The 15325-nt window shown below is 52.2% G+C and overlaps 5 protein-coding genes across 5 annotated transcripts; 3 read left to right on the top strand and 2 right to left on the bottom strand.

The window, feature by feature from the left end:
• The first annotated feature begins 1540 nt into the window (after nucleotides 1-1540).
• BDZ83DRAFT_145216 (uncharacterized protein) lies at nucleotides 1541-2467 on the top strand. Its single transcript, XM_060501299.1, has one exon. It carries the CDS (start codon nucleotides 1873-1875, stop codon nucleotides 2437-2439), a length of 567 nt encoding a protein of 188 aa, XP_060358537.1. The 5' UTR covers nucleotides 1541-1872; the 3' UTR covers nucleotides 2440-2467.
• A 169-nt stretch (nucleotides 2468-2636) lies between these two features.
• Nucleotides 2637-5640, bottom strand: BDZ83DRAFT_745231 (OPT oligopeptide transporter; the record flags this gene model as incomplete). The annotated part of the gene is made up of 13 exons (XM_060513181.1): nucleotides 2637-3263; nucleotides 3319-3428; nucleotides 3490-3686; nucleotides 3758-3793; nucleotides 3848-3963; nucleotides 4016-4116; nucleotides 4183-4300; nucleotides 4348-4596; nucleotides 4649-4773; nucleotides 4825-4861; nucleotides 4911-4984; nucleotides 5048-5253; nucleotides 5306-5640. The coding sequence occupies 13 exons, from the start codon at nucleotides 5638-5640 to the stop codon at nucleotides 2637-2639; spliced, it is 2331 nt and encodes a 776-aa protein (XP_060358536.1).
• Nucleotides 5641-7061: 1421 nt separating this feature from the next.
• On the bottom strand, nucleotides 7062-8233 carry BDZ83DRAFT_592089 (Intradiol ring-cleavage dioxygenase; the record flags this gene model as incomplete). The annotated part of the gene is made up of 3 exons (XM_060506500.1): nucleotides 7062-7211; nucleotides 7272-7863; nucleotides 7923-8233. 3 exons carry the CDS (start codon nucleotides 8231-8233, stop codon nucleotides 7062-7064), a joined length of 1053 nt encoding a protein of 350 aa, XP_060358535.1.
• A 2931-nt stretch (nucleotides 8234-11164) lies between these two features.
• On the top strand, nucleotides 11165-11680 carry BDZ83DRAFT_560591 (uncharacterized protein; the record flags this gene model as incomplete). The annotated part of the gene is made up of 1 exon (XM_060503556.1): nucleotides 11165-11680. A coding segment is annotated over one exon (516 nt), but the record flags the coding sequence as incomplete, so codon positions are not given.
• Nucleotides 11681-11713: 33 nt separating this feature from the next.
• Nucleotides 11714-13398, top strand: BDZ83DRAFT_550857 (kelch domain-containing protein; the record flags this gene model as incomplete). The annotated part of the gene is made up of 5 exons (XM_060503488.1): nucleotides 11714-11820; nucleotides 11898-12482; nucleotides 12540-12822; nucleotides 12873-13025; nucleotides 13084-13398. Coding segments are annotated over 5 exons (1443 nt in total), but the record flags the coding sequence as incomplete, so codon positions are not given.
• Nucleotides 13399-15325: the final 1927 nt, after the last annotated feature.

The following is a 15325-nucleotide window of genomic DNA, read 5'->3' as shown; positions in this document are numbered from 1 at the left end:
GGAGTCTTCGCCTTCGCCTTCGTCCGCCTCGTCTTCATCCATGCTGCTGCTGTCAGTGCTTCCGTCACCGAGGCAAACGATCGAGCTTGCGGAGGGCGTTCTCGTGCGCGCGCGCTTGGCGCCGGGTTGCTGGTTCTGGCTGGTGGAGGTAGGGACGCCTGCCGCCTCCTGGCTACTGTCGGATCGAGTAGCCTTGTACAGAGTGTCCGATGCTTTCTGGCCGGCCTTCCGGATCCGAGCCCGCTCCTTTCGACCGGGAAGGGAGACGACGCCGTTTACGACCGAGGGCCTCGCTGGGCAGTCTGTGTGGCCGGCTTGGAAGGGGCCGCAGCAGTTGGGACACTGGGGCCTGGCCATGCAAGGTCCCGTTTCGTGTGAGTCGGAAGGTCTTCCGCAGTTGCTGCAAGTCGGTCGTCGTCCGCAGAACCGGTTGGCGTGGTAGCCCTGGCAGCCGGGGTCATGTCGGATGAGCGTCCTTCGTTTTTTGATGGGCAGAGATCTGCCGCTTTGGTTGAAGAGCCTGAAGGGCGTGACCTCTGATGTGAATGATATGAGCCAAGATATTTCGTTCGTGACTGGGTTGGGCCCAAGGCGGGACGGTCGAGCAAGGACAGGCTTCTGTCCTGTCTGTGCGAAGACCTCATCTTCAACGAGTGTGGCTGGGTCCAGGACGTCCCCGCCAATGCTGTGTAGTTTTGTTGGGCATCGCGGCACAACGTATGTGTGCCACTTGATAGGCGTCTCGACTTGGTGGGCGCCGAGGCATTCCGCCAGCTTTGCCTTACTTGTAAGTAGTCTTTCCTGTATTTGCTTGTTTCGCGGCTTCAGAGAGTAACCTGTGCTGATATGGTAGACGTGGGGAAGGTCCGCTAGCCCCAGGCCAACGGCCTTACAGACGATCTGTCGTACGGCGAACGGTGCGATCTTCCGAGCGGCCGCTAAGCTTTCTTCCGGGACGCGGGCAAAGATGCGGAGGTCCTCCTTCGGCTGCGCCTGCGGCTGATCCTCGGCGGGGAGTGTGGCCTTCGGGCGGGCAGAGCTCTGGCAGCTCTGGCCGCTCCGGGTCGCCGCAGTGGTGTTGCCCGCCATCGGTGCGACGACAGCCGCCCAACTCCGGGCCGCTATTGGGCTTGTCTCGTGATTGATCAGTCTCTTGAGGGTTTGAATGACATAGGCAGTGGCTTCTTTCGCGATCTGCTTTCTAGAACCGTCAAAGCTGGCGACAACGCTGTCGACGGACCGTGCAATGGTCAGAAAGACGTCTTTCCGTGCCTCGTACTGTCTAGCTTCTTCTGCAAGGGCTGTCAAGACGGACCCTGTGGCAGATCCGCTCGGAGCAGATGCGGTAGAGGCTGCGGGCCCCTCGGCCGAGGTAGGGGCGTCGGTGGTGGCATCAAGCTGGCTTCCCGTTAGGCTGGGCCGGGTCGGCTGTGCCTCGGCGTCGCGGCGTCGCTTAGCTCTTGAGGTGGGGTTCGGCTCCGGAGGTGTCCCGGAGCCTGGTTCGGGGTCGGCTTGGTCGGCCGACATCAGTCCGGTGCCCGACGGCGGCTGTGAGGCCATCGCGGATGCGGGCTCCGGCAAGGGGAGGTGAAGAGTTTTCGGCTGTTAGTAATTTGGTGGTAGGCTCACTCATTCACTAACAGCAGATGCCAAGAAAAATTAGGCGAGAGGGAAGTTGATCCTTATCTCTGGGGGACACACTGTAATGCCAGTTGGGGACAGAAAGCCAAGTTCAGGTTGGGAAAGGACGGAAAGGTTCTTGTCACTAGCGGATATCTCGTTGATGTGGTCGAAGGCTTGGCTCCTTTCTTGGGTTGGGAACATGGCGGTCTCGGTGTTTGGCAAGATGCAGTTCAGCCAGCATTTGTTGAGATGCCAAAGGATCCCAAGGCGGCAATCGTACGGACTCTTCATCGAGCTGCAATCTATGACTGCGATTCACAGACGACGATTCTCGATATTCCGTGGCTCGAAAGCCTGAGCCCAGACGATCCAGACATTTTGGCGCTGGAAAAGCGTGGCTGGGGCAAAGTTCTCAGACACGCCAACCTCAACGATTTGACTCAGTTTCGCAAGCAGCTCAATGACAATTTCCAACCTTGGGGTCGAAAATTCAAGTCCTTCTTCCCTCAGGTGCAAGATGTCGGAGATTGCGTGGACCCTAAGCCCTTCTTAGAATCACTTGACAAGCATGTTGGAATCGTTTACCCGGTCTTCACGACGGAGAAGGGGCTTTTCGGCACCGCAATTCTCCAACAAATACGGAAGGGAGACTCGATCTTCATTGTACCGGGCTGTTCAGCGCCCTTGATTATGCGACTGGAAAATGGCCACTGGCAGGTCATCTCACAGTGCTTCGTGGATGGCCTTATGTGTGGGGAGGCGAAGACTGCGGTGGATGTAGATGGCTGCAAATTGACAGAAATCCGAATAAGTTAGATTAAGAATGACCTTCAACTTTCAACCCATTTCGTTGCATAGATTAAGTAACCTATTGAGCTTCGATGACTGTCCTGCTAGCTTGAGGTATTTGCAGTCTCGAGGCGGATTTCCAGTTGAGGCTAAGACTTTATTGCTATTGCTGTAGCTTAATAGAGCCCCCTTGAGCAGCAAGTGATCCTTTCTATACCTAGGAATTAATCCTTCAATGCAAAGCACCTCTCAATATTCTCCGCATTATTTCCCCACCAGTGCGCCATTACTGCCCCGGTTGTACCAAGGAAGATAAAGATGAACAGGAGATTGGCGTTGAAGCCAGTGTCCAAGGCTGCGCCACTGATGTATGCCCATTTGTTCCAGAAAGCGCGACGATAACGGTAGAGGTAAAAGTTGAAGAAGGTTCCGACAAGGAAAGTTGTAAAGGGCCCAGTGCTGAGATTTCCGTGGAAAGTTGCCGCGCTAGCAAAGAAGATCGTTGAGTTCCAAAGATCGAAACGGGCTTTTGGGAACTTCTTGTGAAGAAGCCAGATGATGATCGGTGCTATCGCGCCAGCAGGGAAGCCGTAGAGCACAGGCTTGAAAAAGGAGGATGCGAAGAGCTTCTTTGGCCCGACAAGTGCATACTGGATACCGGCGGTATTGTAGCTCTTGAACTCTTGGCCAGTCCATTGTCCTTGAGGATCCGCGACTCGACCGCTCACGTAGTCAAATTTGGATGCAATTACCCAACGCATAACGCCGTAGTTGATAGGGAGAGCTATCATATTTGCGATGATTTGGACCCCAATCACGTCTCGTGGAGGAAGATGGAGGTAGTGCCCAATCTAGGGTTCGTGTCAGCGTCCCTTTGATCAAGTAATTATTGAGAAGAACACTTACCTTTTGGTCTTCCAGAACAATACGAGCATCGTACCAGACGTTGCCAGAAATGATGCGATAGGCTAGCTGACCAAGGGGATGGCGCGACGATCCCTTCGCGTCGATCATGTCTATAGCCTTCGTCAGCCAGATGTGTCTTGACACGCCATGTTATAATACCCTTGAACTAACAGCCGTAGATAAGTTCATTGAAGAACCCAACCTTGATCGAATATCCAGACATCGCATAAACCAGACTCATGGGCAGCATAGCAGCGCCGCCAAAACCCAGGGCGACGAAGTAAGTCCAAGTCGGCATCCAAACAGACTTTGTGGCGACAATAACGAGCAGAATTCCAATGGGAATAATGGTTAACAAAGCCCATTCCCTTATTGATGGTGTTTAGCCAAAGTTTAACTGAATATCTTGCGTATAGAGTCCCGAGGGATGTGAACTTACCAAAACGTGAGGCTAGGATACTGTTGGATAATACGACTAAAGAGTTGAGGTCAGCAAATAGCTCTTAGCACCTGGACATGATTGACCAACCTCAATCTATCTTGGTGATACTCTCCCTCTGCTTTTCTTGCTTTCCAGATCTTGACTACTTTGGGGCCCAGGAATAGGCCACACCAAACAAAGGAGGAAATGTACGATGCGTACCACTTTGTTGGATTAGCAGCTTCGCATGCGAACAATACTCGAAACGTCGCTTACCATGAAGATTTCCCATGTGTACTGAGCACCAGAGTACGCCAGACCAACCTCGTGGTAAGCTGTTTCATTGACATGCTGAACACCGCTCGAGTCCGTGTAGACTATATCGCAGCTGTCAGCACTCACAACAAACCGTTTACATGACTCTCGATTGATTATTGTCTTACTTAAAGATTCGAATGGATAAGAGGAGCCGTTCTTTTGGAACACACCATTCGACATAATGTCGTACGTAGGAGATCCCCATAAGTTGCCAAAGTAAGCAACGGGAATCAAAATCCATGTCTTGTGAATAGTCAGTACAGAACATTGAAAAGAGGTGTAGAACCTACCGTGATAACAAAGCCAACGAAGATAGTCACTTGAACACTGTAAGGATAAGTAATGACGGTAGAGGTGATGTTAGACCAGTTGAGTGTGATGTTGAGGAGTCCAATCCCTCCACGGCCGGCGCCGAGGAAGTTGACAGTGTGATTTCGACTCGCGAACCAGCATAGAGGAGCAAGAGCAGCGACGAAAGGGAAAAGGTACTCGGGGAGAAATTGCCAGAGAAATGTGCCCAATAGAATCCACCAGAACACCTTGATGATATTGTTAACATGGTACAGGATTAGCTGACGGTTCTTTACTCACTCTCATCTGTTTCTGGGAAACGCTTTTGTGTAACTCAGACTTCCCTTGCATGCTCCTATACAATGTGACCTGTTGGAGAGACAAAGGGAAGATGAATTCAGGATCATCAATCAGAATCTTCCGAACTTTGGCTTGTCAGAGAGTATCATCAACAGCACAGGGTGATTTGGTCTTACCCATTGCAGCGAATGAAAAACCCAGTAGAGAGGCACCCTGATTGCTCTTAGTATTCAAGCTTCAAGTCATGATCGTTCAATCTAACCCATCCAAAAAAGAGTGCAACAGCTGGATTCATTGTGATGCCGTAATACAGTGCTGCATTGGTTGGCAAGTAAGCTGATCATTAATATTAGTTGGATCTGGAAGCGGGGGCGGCGGAATTTGTCATAAGCAACTCACTTGCCCACTGGCCTTGACTGCCCGCGTTGGCAGCAATACCGATGATTGCATGTTCTTTAATGGAGAATGGCCCAGGGTTGAGGGAGAAAGAAAAGCGTCCGAGAGGGACCGTATAAGCAGGTAGAATACGTGCCAACAGCCGACCAAGAGGAGCAGAGGCCAAGATGACGAAGAAGACAGGGAATGGAGCTGTTGTAGTTCGAAAACTATCTATTATCAGTAACACACCAGATTGCATAATGGAGATGGGCGATTTACTATGAAAGCTGCGAAACAATACTTCCAGTTGTGCAAAAGATTGCAGAAAGAAGGATTGCGCGGAAGGTGAGCACTGGCAAAGTTGGATCGTCTTCGAATCCGACAACGTTGCGTACAAGCTCTGGGATGTTAACGAACTCTTCAGATTTGAAGTCGTACTCAGGCTCTGAGTCCTCGGTAGACCCTCTCTTGGGTCCGTCTGAGCCATCGTCGATACCTCCAAGAAATAGCTTTTCCGACGTCTCAAAAACAGAATCAACAACAACCTTCGGGTCAGTTGACTCTTTTGAGTCGTTCAGAGTGGTATTTCCCTTTTCGTCACGTAACTGAGGCATGGTTAGATGCTAGTGTCGCAGAACTCGAAATGTAAGTAGGGTTCACAATGCGACGCTTGCGACAAGTATAAGTAAAGCGGTCAACCCCCCGCCAATTGTTCACAGGGAAGGAGAAGCATGCAATTGCGGATCTTCGTGATGTGCTTGCGAACAGCGTTGTTGCGTTGCCACCTCGGTAATGCAAAACCTCTTCTGGTCGGGAATAGCTTATCGACGCCTTTTATTGGAAGTTTCCCAAGTCTTATTGGAGGTTAATCTGTATTCGGGATAGACTACACAGAGGACTATCCTCCAACACTTGAAACAGCACCTCCTCGACCAATGATTCCCTTGGGCATGTTACTTGCCCCAAGGGCACAATCTAATCCCGGCAGACGTTGGATGTGATGTTGGTTGCAGTTGGTCTAGCGTCGGCTAATACACCCTGGTGATTCTACCGACCGGCATCGGAAATAAGAGGAATGGATGGAAGATGTTGATGCTGCATGCGAGGCCTGCATTATCTGATCGCGTTATCAAGGCGCAATGCAGGTGGAGTATGTCGAGATCGACCAGTGGAAGCGGAGGAGACCCGACACCTCCTCTCCAGGTTTGATAAGAACGCATCGCAGACATAAGCAGACCATTGAGGACACAACCTTGAAGACGTGATAGCGCGGGCAGTTCTGACTTTCGAGGCAGTACGTCCGGTCTTCCGTCCTTGGCGCATGGAATAGTTAGTCTTGCTGTAGCTCTGCGGTTCGATATCGCTCCTTCATCACCTGCTGTTGGAACGACCTTGGCAACGTGAAGATAGCTTGTCGAGTGAGAACATCGGACGAGATCCGATAGCGTCTGATGCATCTTCAATGTAACGTGATCTACCAAGACGTTGCGAACAATGGCAAAGAAGATAGCCATAGATAGCTTAATCCCACTCTTACCTGCAAGTGCCTGTCGGCGGCTTGCCCCATGATCTCGTGCTTCTATATAATCGAGGCCGTAGTTCTATATCAAAACCTAGAAGTCCAACTAGAGTTGAGGAGAAACGATGTTCTAGCCAAAAACATGTGGTCAAGCATCGTTCCAAGATATAGAGCGTCTAGACATCATTGCTCAAGGTCGATAGAGTTCTGTGAAACTCACAACTAAGTCTCTTCAAAGATTTGGTTAATGGTAGCGAGAAGTCACGCCGCGAAGAATCATTGTCTTGCGGCAGGCATATATCGTGCGAGGAATTAAGTCATGGAGTTCAATATTGTAGACCTTGAATTCTGCGTGATCATTCACAACTAGATGGACAATGCGTAAAAGTGCCAACCTGAATCTCCTTACATGTGCTTGGGTATCTATTTTTCTGAACTTAAAGCAGCTTCTGTGCATCTACTACAAGTGGTTCCAGCAGATGTTACATTGAACGACATGATCAATCTACAACACGTCTAAGATGTGTAGCCGTCAGCCCTGTCGACTGCGGTTGCCTGTGCCAACTTCGCGTCATCCACACTAACAGTGGGAAGGTACCCCTGAGGGTTGACACCACCTCCGGTGATGGCCAGTCCATCAGCAGTCGAGTTGACACCAATCGTAATCTATTACTTCGCATTAGCAGACTGTGGACTTGAGATCGATTTCGAAAGTCATTCACTCACATATCCTACAAGTCCATCCTCGATGTTATCAGTCAACTGGCTGACGCTGATGACAGCACTGTACCCGTCGGAGCTGGCATCAGAGTACAGCGAGTCCTCTTCGTTGGTAGTACGGTTCAGCGTCGTAAGGTGCTCACTGTACGGGCTGACAGCGTATACCTGGCTTAAAAGATCCTCCTCAAAGAAGAGCTGACCGATGTGCTGCACCTTGCTGGCGGAATACGACGTGCCGTTCGCAATGTTGGTCTGCGCGGTGACATGGATATGAGTCGTTCTTGTGATGTAGTATCCGGGGAACTTCGTAAGGAACTCCACGACGCCGTTCTGGTCGGTCGTCTGGATCCCGCGCAGGAACGTCTCGTCGTCGGTGGTGCCGTCCGTCCTTTTAGACCAGTTATCCAGGAGCTCTGCGGTGTTGGGGTCGATTCCAGTGAAGGAGGAATATGAGCCGGTCGCGTTGCAATTCCAAATCGTGAGGGCTGTGCCGACGAGGGGCTCGCATGTCTCAATGTCGATCACGCCCATGTCGAGATAGAAGTCGATACCTCCCTGCGTCTCACGCAGATCGTGACGATGGATTTCCCCATCAACGCTGTCGCAAAGTCAGTCCCCGCATCAACCTCAAAATCGAACCCGTCGTAGTTGACTAACCCATAGGGTCCCCAGACGGTGTCAGGGGCCAGAACGCAAGTGTCGTTCTGGATGGTGGTGTACTGCAACGAGTTCCGGGACATCAGGTCCCGGATATCGACATGGCCGTTTTGAATTCGGCGGGCTTGCAGACGAGCCGCTCGCTTCGCAAACATTTCTGCCTTGCGCTTCTCGATCGCCGCAGCGCACTTGTCGGTGCTTCGGCCAATGAGCTTTGCCTCATGCTTTGCTTGTTCGGCAGTGAGCTTCTCGGGGTGAGCGAGAGTGGTTCCTGCGGCCAGGGCAAAGAGGAACAAGTCGGTGAACAGCATGTTGGAGATGGGTACAGTAAAGACAGAGTTTCTGATGAATGAGAGTCAAGTCGTGTCTAGACTGTGCGATGAGCGTGAGGTCTCAAACTCCAAGTCTTCTTCCGAGGATCCCATCATCTCTTATACGACAACACCTTCGCTCAATTATTTCCATATTCCATCGTTCATCACCGTTTTTGGCATTGCTCGGGGTTCTGTAGCCATCCGCTAATCAAGTTCTCCTTAATGGCTTACGTTGCGAAGGCTTTGATTGGAACATCCCCTTGCGCTGCTGACGTCCACATCTTCGTTGTCGGCCGGGAAGTGGGAGAGTTTGTGGAGTTGAGGCTCTAAAGAGGAGCATAGCGACCGCACTCGCCACGGTTCCCGAGGTCTTGGCTACGGACTACTCGTTGAATTTCCATAAAGGAAGGAGTATTGCTAAGCCTACGGCTTGCATTTGTGCATACTATTGGTCAAATGAGAGCATGATGGGTACTGATGTAAAGCTGGTCATCAATTTAGGGCTGAGCTCTTTAGCATGTTGGTATTGTAACAGGTATTAAGGATCTTCGCCCCCTTTCCGTGGCGGCTGTGCATCGGCATACGCGTAGAACTGCGGAATATCACCACATTTGCCCGTTTAGGCAAGTTCTCGGCGACCACTATATCGGGTTTCGATGTAATGAACTGCAAGTCTTCTAGAACTTCGGACTTTGCCCGAGCCTGTGGAAGAAGTAAGTAAGACGGTATTATCCAAGTCCGAAATTCTAGAACTTAGAAGACCAAGGATTAAGACGAGAGAGCAACTGGTACTCCAAAAGAATTCTTTGACACTTGATGAATTGTGAATCAGCATGAGTGGAACGACTCTACACGCTGTCTATCAAGACTGTTTCTTGGTTATCAAGCCTCACTGAGCATGAGTTTTGTTCAATCGCGTCGAGTACGTCCAGAACAAACATGACTGGAGTGGCCGAGCCAAAAGTTGTCGCAGCCGTCATTTTCGAAGTGGTAGTTCAAGTGGCTCAAAATTCACGGGGAAGAATGCTTGTGAAGAAATGGCCATAAGATCTATCCGTCAATATCGCAAATGCGCGATGAACTGTTTTGATCCTCTGGAGTAGGTATGTTACATGGACTGCTAGCGTGAACTATTTGTGGCGCATCACGGCTCCCACCTCCTTAACGTGTCATGTTCAGGGAGGTGGGCGTCGCGAAGTGGGATGTCGAGACGACATGGAGTGACTAATCTAGAGTCGATCAAGAAATGCATGAGAACATACACTCAGGACAGAATGGCGACTGCGATAAAAAGTCTTGAGAATGCCCTTCCTCGTATTTTCTGGTCGGCACACGGTCAAGAGCCACCTTCAACCCGCTGAGCCCGCTAAGACATGCAGCTCAACAGACGAATCGTCCCAATTTGCATATACAGACTCACGTTGATCGTCGGATCTAACAGATTCAAGCACGATCAGATGAATCAGAAGAAAACCTTAACGCACACATGATGCATCGTGGAAAAGAATGAGGATCATTTACCTCCACCTTAAAGTCGAGACTTCCTTCCCCAGATTTGTTCTACAGCCAGTGCTACCACCATACGAGGAAATGAACAGGGCCGTGGGCGAAAAGATCACCTAAGAGGCTAAGATTGCTAAGCGTGCTAAGTGAGCGACCTGAGACACGGTAGAACTGATCGGCTTTAGCTGGTCGCAACCTTCTTTTTAGACTTAATTTGGGTTAGTTGGGCCTGCTGTTGTAATGATGTTAGTCCCAAATCCGACCGACCACGTTCTCGGTGGGATAAGGTAAGCTTAAATGTATTTCCGCAAGAGAGTTTCTGCTCTGCAATTGTTATGACTTATGCACTCGGAAAGCTTCTTTATGACAAGTTGCTAATGAAAACTGGCTGGCCTAAAGCCGTGATAATTTTTCATCTTTCTCCTCCCAGCTTCAACTCGTACCTGATCCTCATCTGACCTCAATGGAACCAAAACATCCCGATGATGTATTCCCCCCTTTCCCCATCAGCAAACTAGACAGCCTTGACAAGAATAAACATACCTAGCCCAGCCACACAACCTCAGTCTTTCCAAATTCAAAGTCAGTCTAACGAGACTCGAGCCGACCCCGCTATGACACTTCAAGTCTTGGCAGGCGACCTAAACCCAAATCGATCATCGTCAGCGTCTTTACTTTGCCAAAACTGGCATACCTGAGCAAAGCCAAGTAGTTTCGTCGTTCTCAAGGTAGGACATCAGCTCTGGGGCATTCGCTTATGATTTTGCTTTGGGTAGAACCGTCACTCTTACAATCTATCCCGAGGGAGCAAGCGGGGAACGGGTGAATGAGGTGGTGCTCGACCGACGACCGCCCCGTCTTGACCATGTCCTGATGTCTGTGTGTGCCCGTCGACGGTGGCAGCGCTTTGGGTTTTTTTTTTGAGCGGCCAATCAGGTTAATGTTCTGTTTTAGAGCCCTGGAGGTAGTTCTGGCTGGTCCACGCGAGGATATCGTGACTATCTAGATGTTGAGTAGGTCCAACTTGTATATGAAGCGTTCAACACCCACCTAATGGTTGGTTACCTCCCATCCTACCTACTCAGGCAACCCTGTGCAGGAGCTCCATTTCTTTTCAGTCCATCTTTTTCTAGTTCTCCATTCATTAGGATCAAGTCATTCGTTATTTACTAGTATCATCTACACTCATTCACAATGCAGCTCCCACCGAGAGCAGTGTCTCTCGCGGCACTCCTCATCCCCCTCCTCGCATCGGCACAAGACGCAGACAACACCCTCAATGTCTACCAGATGCCAGCAGAAGAGCCCGCGCCCTCGGGCCAAGTCCACATGGGCTGCTACCAGGAACGCACCCGCGGAACGGCCCTCATCGCAACAGACCAGGCCGGCACCACCGACGTCTCCACCTCCCAGGGCACCCGCTCCGACAAGATGAGCCCGTCGACCTGCGCGTCTTACTGCTCTCAGTTCAAGTCCAAAATGTACGGCCTCTCCCGCGGCACCGACTGCATCTGCGGCAATGCCCTGCGTGCAAATACCCAGGTCGCCCCACTGAGCCAGTGCAACACCGCCTGCCGCGGCGATGACGGCGCCTTCTGCGGCGGCGTCAACTACGTCAATGTCTACGGCCCGGAGACAATGATGACGGCCGCGGCGTCCCCTTCAAAGGCCCAGCACATTGGGTGCCAGCGCATGCCCGCGCGCGGCGATCCCTTGGCCGAGTACCCCAAGCTCCGCTCCGCGCAGATGACGGTGCAAATGTGCCAGGACCACTGCGGGCTGTACCAGAGCAAGTACTTTGGTCTCGGCGGCGCCGGGCGGGATTGTTTCTGCGGCGACGTGCCGAGCGATCGCGGCAACAGCGGAAGCAGCTTTTGCAAGACGGCGTGCGCGGGCGACAAGGGCGCGTTCTGCGGCGGCGGGACGAGCGCGGCTGGGTATTACAACTTGTACCAGCTTGACTTTTCCCAGTTCCAGAGCATCGGGCAATGGAGCGCCCTGGTCAAGTTCCCGGTCGTACCGGTTGCCGTGGCTTTATTGCCCAAGACTGGGGAGTTGCTGGCGTGGTCTTCTGGTTGGAGGTTAGTTTTGTGTTTTCCTTCCGCAACTGCCGAAAGTTTGATTTGTTGATCAACGTGGACGAACTAACGACGACTAGAAACCGCTGGACATTCCCCGGTAACGGAAAGACATACACCTCGATTTACAACCCATACAGCAAGGAAGTCACTGAGGCCCTGGTCGAGAACACACAGCATGATATGTTTTGCCCGGGCATCTCCATGGACGCCGATGGCCACATCATCGTCAGCGGAGGCTCCACTGCCGCCAAGACGAGTATCTTTGATGAAGACACCAACTCTTGGGCCGCCACTGGCGACCTCAAGATCCCTCGTGGATACCAGTCGAGCACCCTCACTTCTGATAACAAGGTCTTCACCATTGGCGGCTCGTTCCGTGGTGGTGCCCAAGGAAAGCAAGGTGAAATCTACGACACCGTGAGCAAGGAATGGAAGAAGCTCGACGGGTGCTCGGTGACGCCCATGTTGACCCAAGATACACGTGGCTCTTTCCGGGCCGATAGCCACGCATGGCTTCACGCGTGGAAGGATGGATACGTTTTCCAGGCCGGCCCCAGCAAGGCGATGAACTGGTACTCCACGCGGGACTCGGGAAGCGTCAAGGGTGCTGGAAACCGAGGAAGTGACAGCGATGCCATGTGCGGCGTTAATGTCATGTACGAGTATGTGTTGTTCATCCCCCCCCATCGCCAAGTCTGGTCGCTAACAAAAGCTCTCAGCGCTGTTGCCGGAAAGATTCTCACCGTAGGAGGTGCTCCGCGCTACGACGGCGTTGCGTCAACCGCCAACGCCCATGTCCTTACCATCGGTGAGGCTGGCGGTGCTGTTGAGGTTGAGAAGCTTGAGAACGCCAAGTACAACCGCGGGTTCGCCAACGGTGTCGTCCTTCCGGATGGCAAGGTCTTCATTGTTGGTGGCCAGAGCCGTACCGTACTCTTCTCGGACGCCAACCCGCAGCTTTTCCCCGAGATGTGGGATCCTGCTACCAAGAAGTTCACTACAGTCAGTTCATTGAGAAAGCTTGCAAGGCTACAGCGCTGACTTCCTCCTAGCTCAAGTCACATACCACCCCCCGTAACTACCACTCAGTAGCCCTTCTGATGCCTGATGCGACCATCTTCTCTGGCGGCGGTGGTCTTTGCAACGGATGTACCGCCAATCACTTTGACGGGCAGTTCTTCTCGCCGCCCTATCTCTTTGAAACCGTACGAAATGATGCTGAAATACTGGGCTACATGAATCACAATGCTAATTTGGCTCCAGGACGGGCAAACTCTTGCCAAGCGCCCTGTCGTTTCCGAGCTCTCGATCTCCGAGTGCAAGGCCGGCGACAGCTTCACCATTACGATGGAAGAGGCGGCGAACTACACCTTCTCGATGATTAGAATGGGTACTTCGACACACGCAGTCAACACCGACCAGAGACGTTGCCCTCTAGAGGCCCAGGCCAACGATAAACAGTATACCGTGACTGTTCCCGGAGACGCCGGCATCGCACTCCCTGGCTACTGGATGTTGTTTGCTGTGAACGAAGCAGGCGTTCCTAGCGTTGCCAAGACCTTCAGAGTTGCAGTGTGAAAAGGGCGAACAACCGCCGCGCTATATCTGCAAAGGGAGTTAGGTGTCAGATACTTGATCGTGCGATGTCCATATATTTGATTAGACTACAACTTGCCTCGATATACCTAATGTTAATTGTCAACCATCTTTTCAATCATGTCCAGTATCAACAGAACGAAAGAGCAAAGGATGTTGCTCGTGTTGCTGGGGTCGATCGAGACGCCGAGAGAAAATCGGAGGCACCAGAGGACGAACCCCACTGGAGGTAACAGCCGTGGAGGGCCGATCCCGGGCCCCGCACAAGCCTCGATCGGATGTTGCTTCGTTTCTGCAGATCCGTTCTATGCGCGAAACGGCATCCGCTGGTTATCAAACTTCAGATTCTCAAGATGGACGGTGCCCGGGCGAGAAATCTGTAAGCCGGGCCTAGACTTTGACGTGCTGACATATGGGAATGGCCGACTCGAGTTTGCGTGGTAGCAGACAGTATTGATGAGGTTTTCCGGCAGTTGGCTGCCTCGACGCATTCTGGAGAGCAAAGCATCTGAGTGTCTCGGCCAAGAACGCGGGTGCGGCTCAGCAAGGGTCCCATCAACACGAAGCCAAGCCTGCGTAAGGCGTGGGGAGGAATGCAGGAAAAAACCCGCAATCCTTCAAGTCAGCGTGGTAAGAATCCCCACATCGAAGCTGACTGAGGTCCGGAGACATGTACTTTTTGGGGTATCATTCAGATTGAGCTTGATGGCGCCGAGGCAGTGCTCACAGGCTTGACGGACGAGCTTGACAGGATTCAAAGTTGGGTTGTGGCCCCCGGACGGATCGCCTGGATGCCTCTTACAGGAACAATCGCCTGCCTTTTTCTGTCTGAAGCATTGGGCCGTCGCTAGGTGCCAAAGTCGGCAAAGCTGCGGCGTCTTATGCGTGCCACTAAAGCGATTGTCAATCCAATATGTTGTATCCGTAGGGGCTCATTGAAAACAACTGAGACGAGGGACAACAATAGGAGTGAGTGAGCCCTTACTGGCACGTCCTTGTGCCTTGCCACCGTTGGTCGTCGCCTCGAGGTGGGCAGGATTCAGGAGCACCCATCAGTGGAGGCCTGTACGGTAAGAGATCCGTTTGGCAGGCATTGCTCGTGATGCAGGCGAACAAAGAGTGTGATACACTTTGCGCAGGTGAAAGAGTCCCTCGAATCGGTCGTGGGCGTGGCCAACGCATGGGCGCATGCGGCTGGATTTGACTCGCGCGATGCATTTTAAGAAGGACTTGATTGTGTGATTGTGTGATTGCGTTGGATTCCGCCCATGGGAGAGTTGGACTTGGAGGGGAAGTATGGGATAGAGGGGCGCAGCCGGCGGCCAATCATCGACAGCTGGCGAGGGATTGTCAGCTTGACTTCCATTGTCAGGCGGAGCGAAGATACGTACCTTATCCGTATCAGCCTGCCCGCGCGGAGCATCAGGTCGGGTTCATCTCGGGCGGGCAGGTTGCATGGTGGGGTCAATCGGGCAGCTGAAGCAACTCGGCCATGGAAAAGCGCTGCACGCAGCACCACCGCCGCACTGCCATCATCCCAGACCTGACCTAGCCCCGAACACCGCCGTCATTGTTCGCAAGGCAAAGTGGGCTGCTCTCTGGAGCTAGCTAGCTCGCTGCTCCGGCTCATCTGAATGCTGTTGGCTTTGTGTGAGCTATCGCCGGCCTAGACTTTTGAATATTGATTGTCTGGAATCTTGGCGTTGCGTTGTCTACTGGTCAACACAGGCGAGTCGCGTGGTGCCGGATTTTGTTGACTGAATAGAGATTGAGCTTGTCCGTTGCTAGGGCGAGAGCGAGCGACCCAGGCCATCAAGCACCCAAATCTAGGGTGGTTGTCGCATGTTGGGGTGACACGGGCCTATCAGCCGTTGCAGAGAGCCACATTCCTGGCTGGTCTTGACATCAC

Source organism: Colletotrichum acutatum (genome assembly GCF_030867785.1).
Source record: "Colletotrichum acutatum strain CBS 112980 chromosome Unknown BDZ83scaffold_184, whole genome shotgun sequence".
NCBI classification, from domain to species: Eukaryota; Fungi; Ascomycota; class Sordariomycetes; order Glomerellales; family Glomerellaceae; genus Colletotrichum; species Colletotrichum acutatum.
The sequence above is the reverse complement of the archived record's forward strand: the minus strand, read 5'-3'. Positions and strand labels throughout refer to the sequence as shown.

What these genes read in the sequence shown, in the direction of transcription:
- BDZ83DRAFT_145216 (XM_060501299.1), top strand. Translation starts at nt 1,873, where the DNA reads ATGCCAAAGGATCCCAAGGCGGCAATCGTACGGACTCTTCATCGAGCT.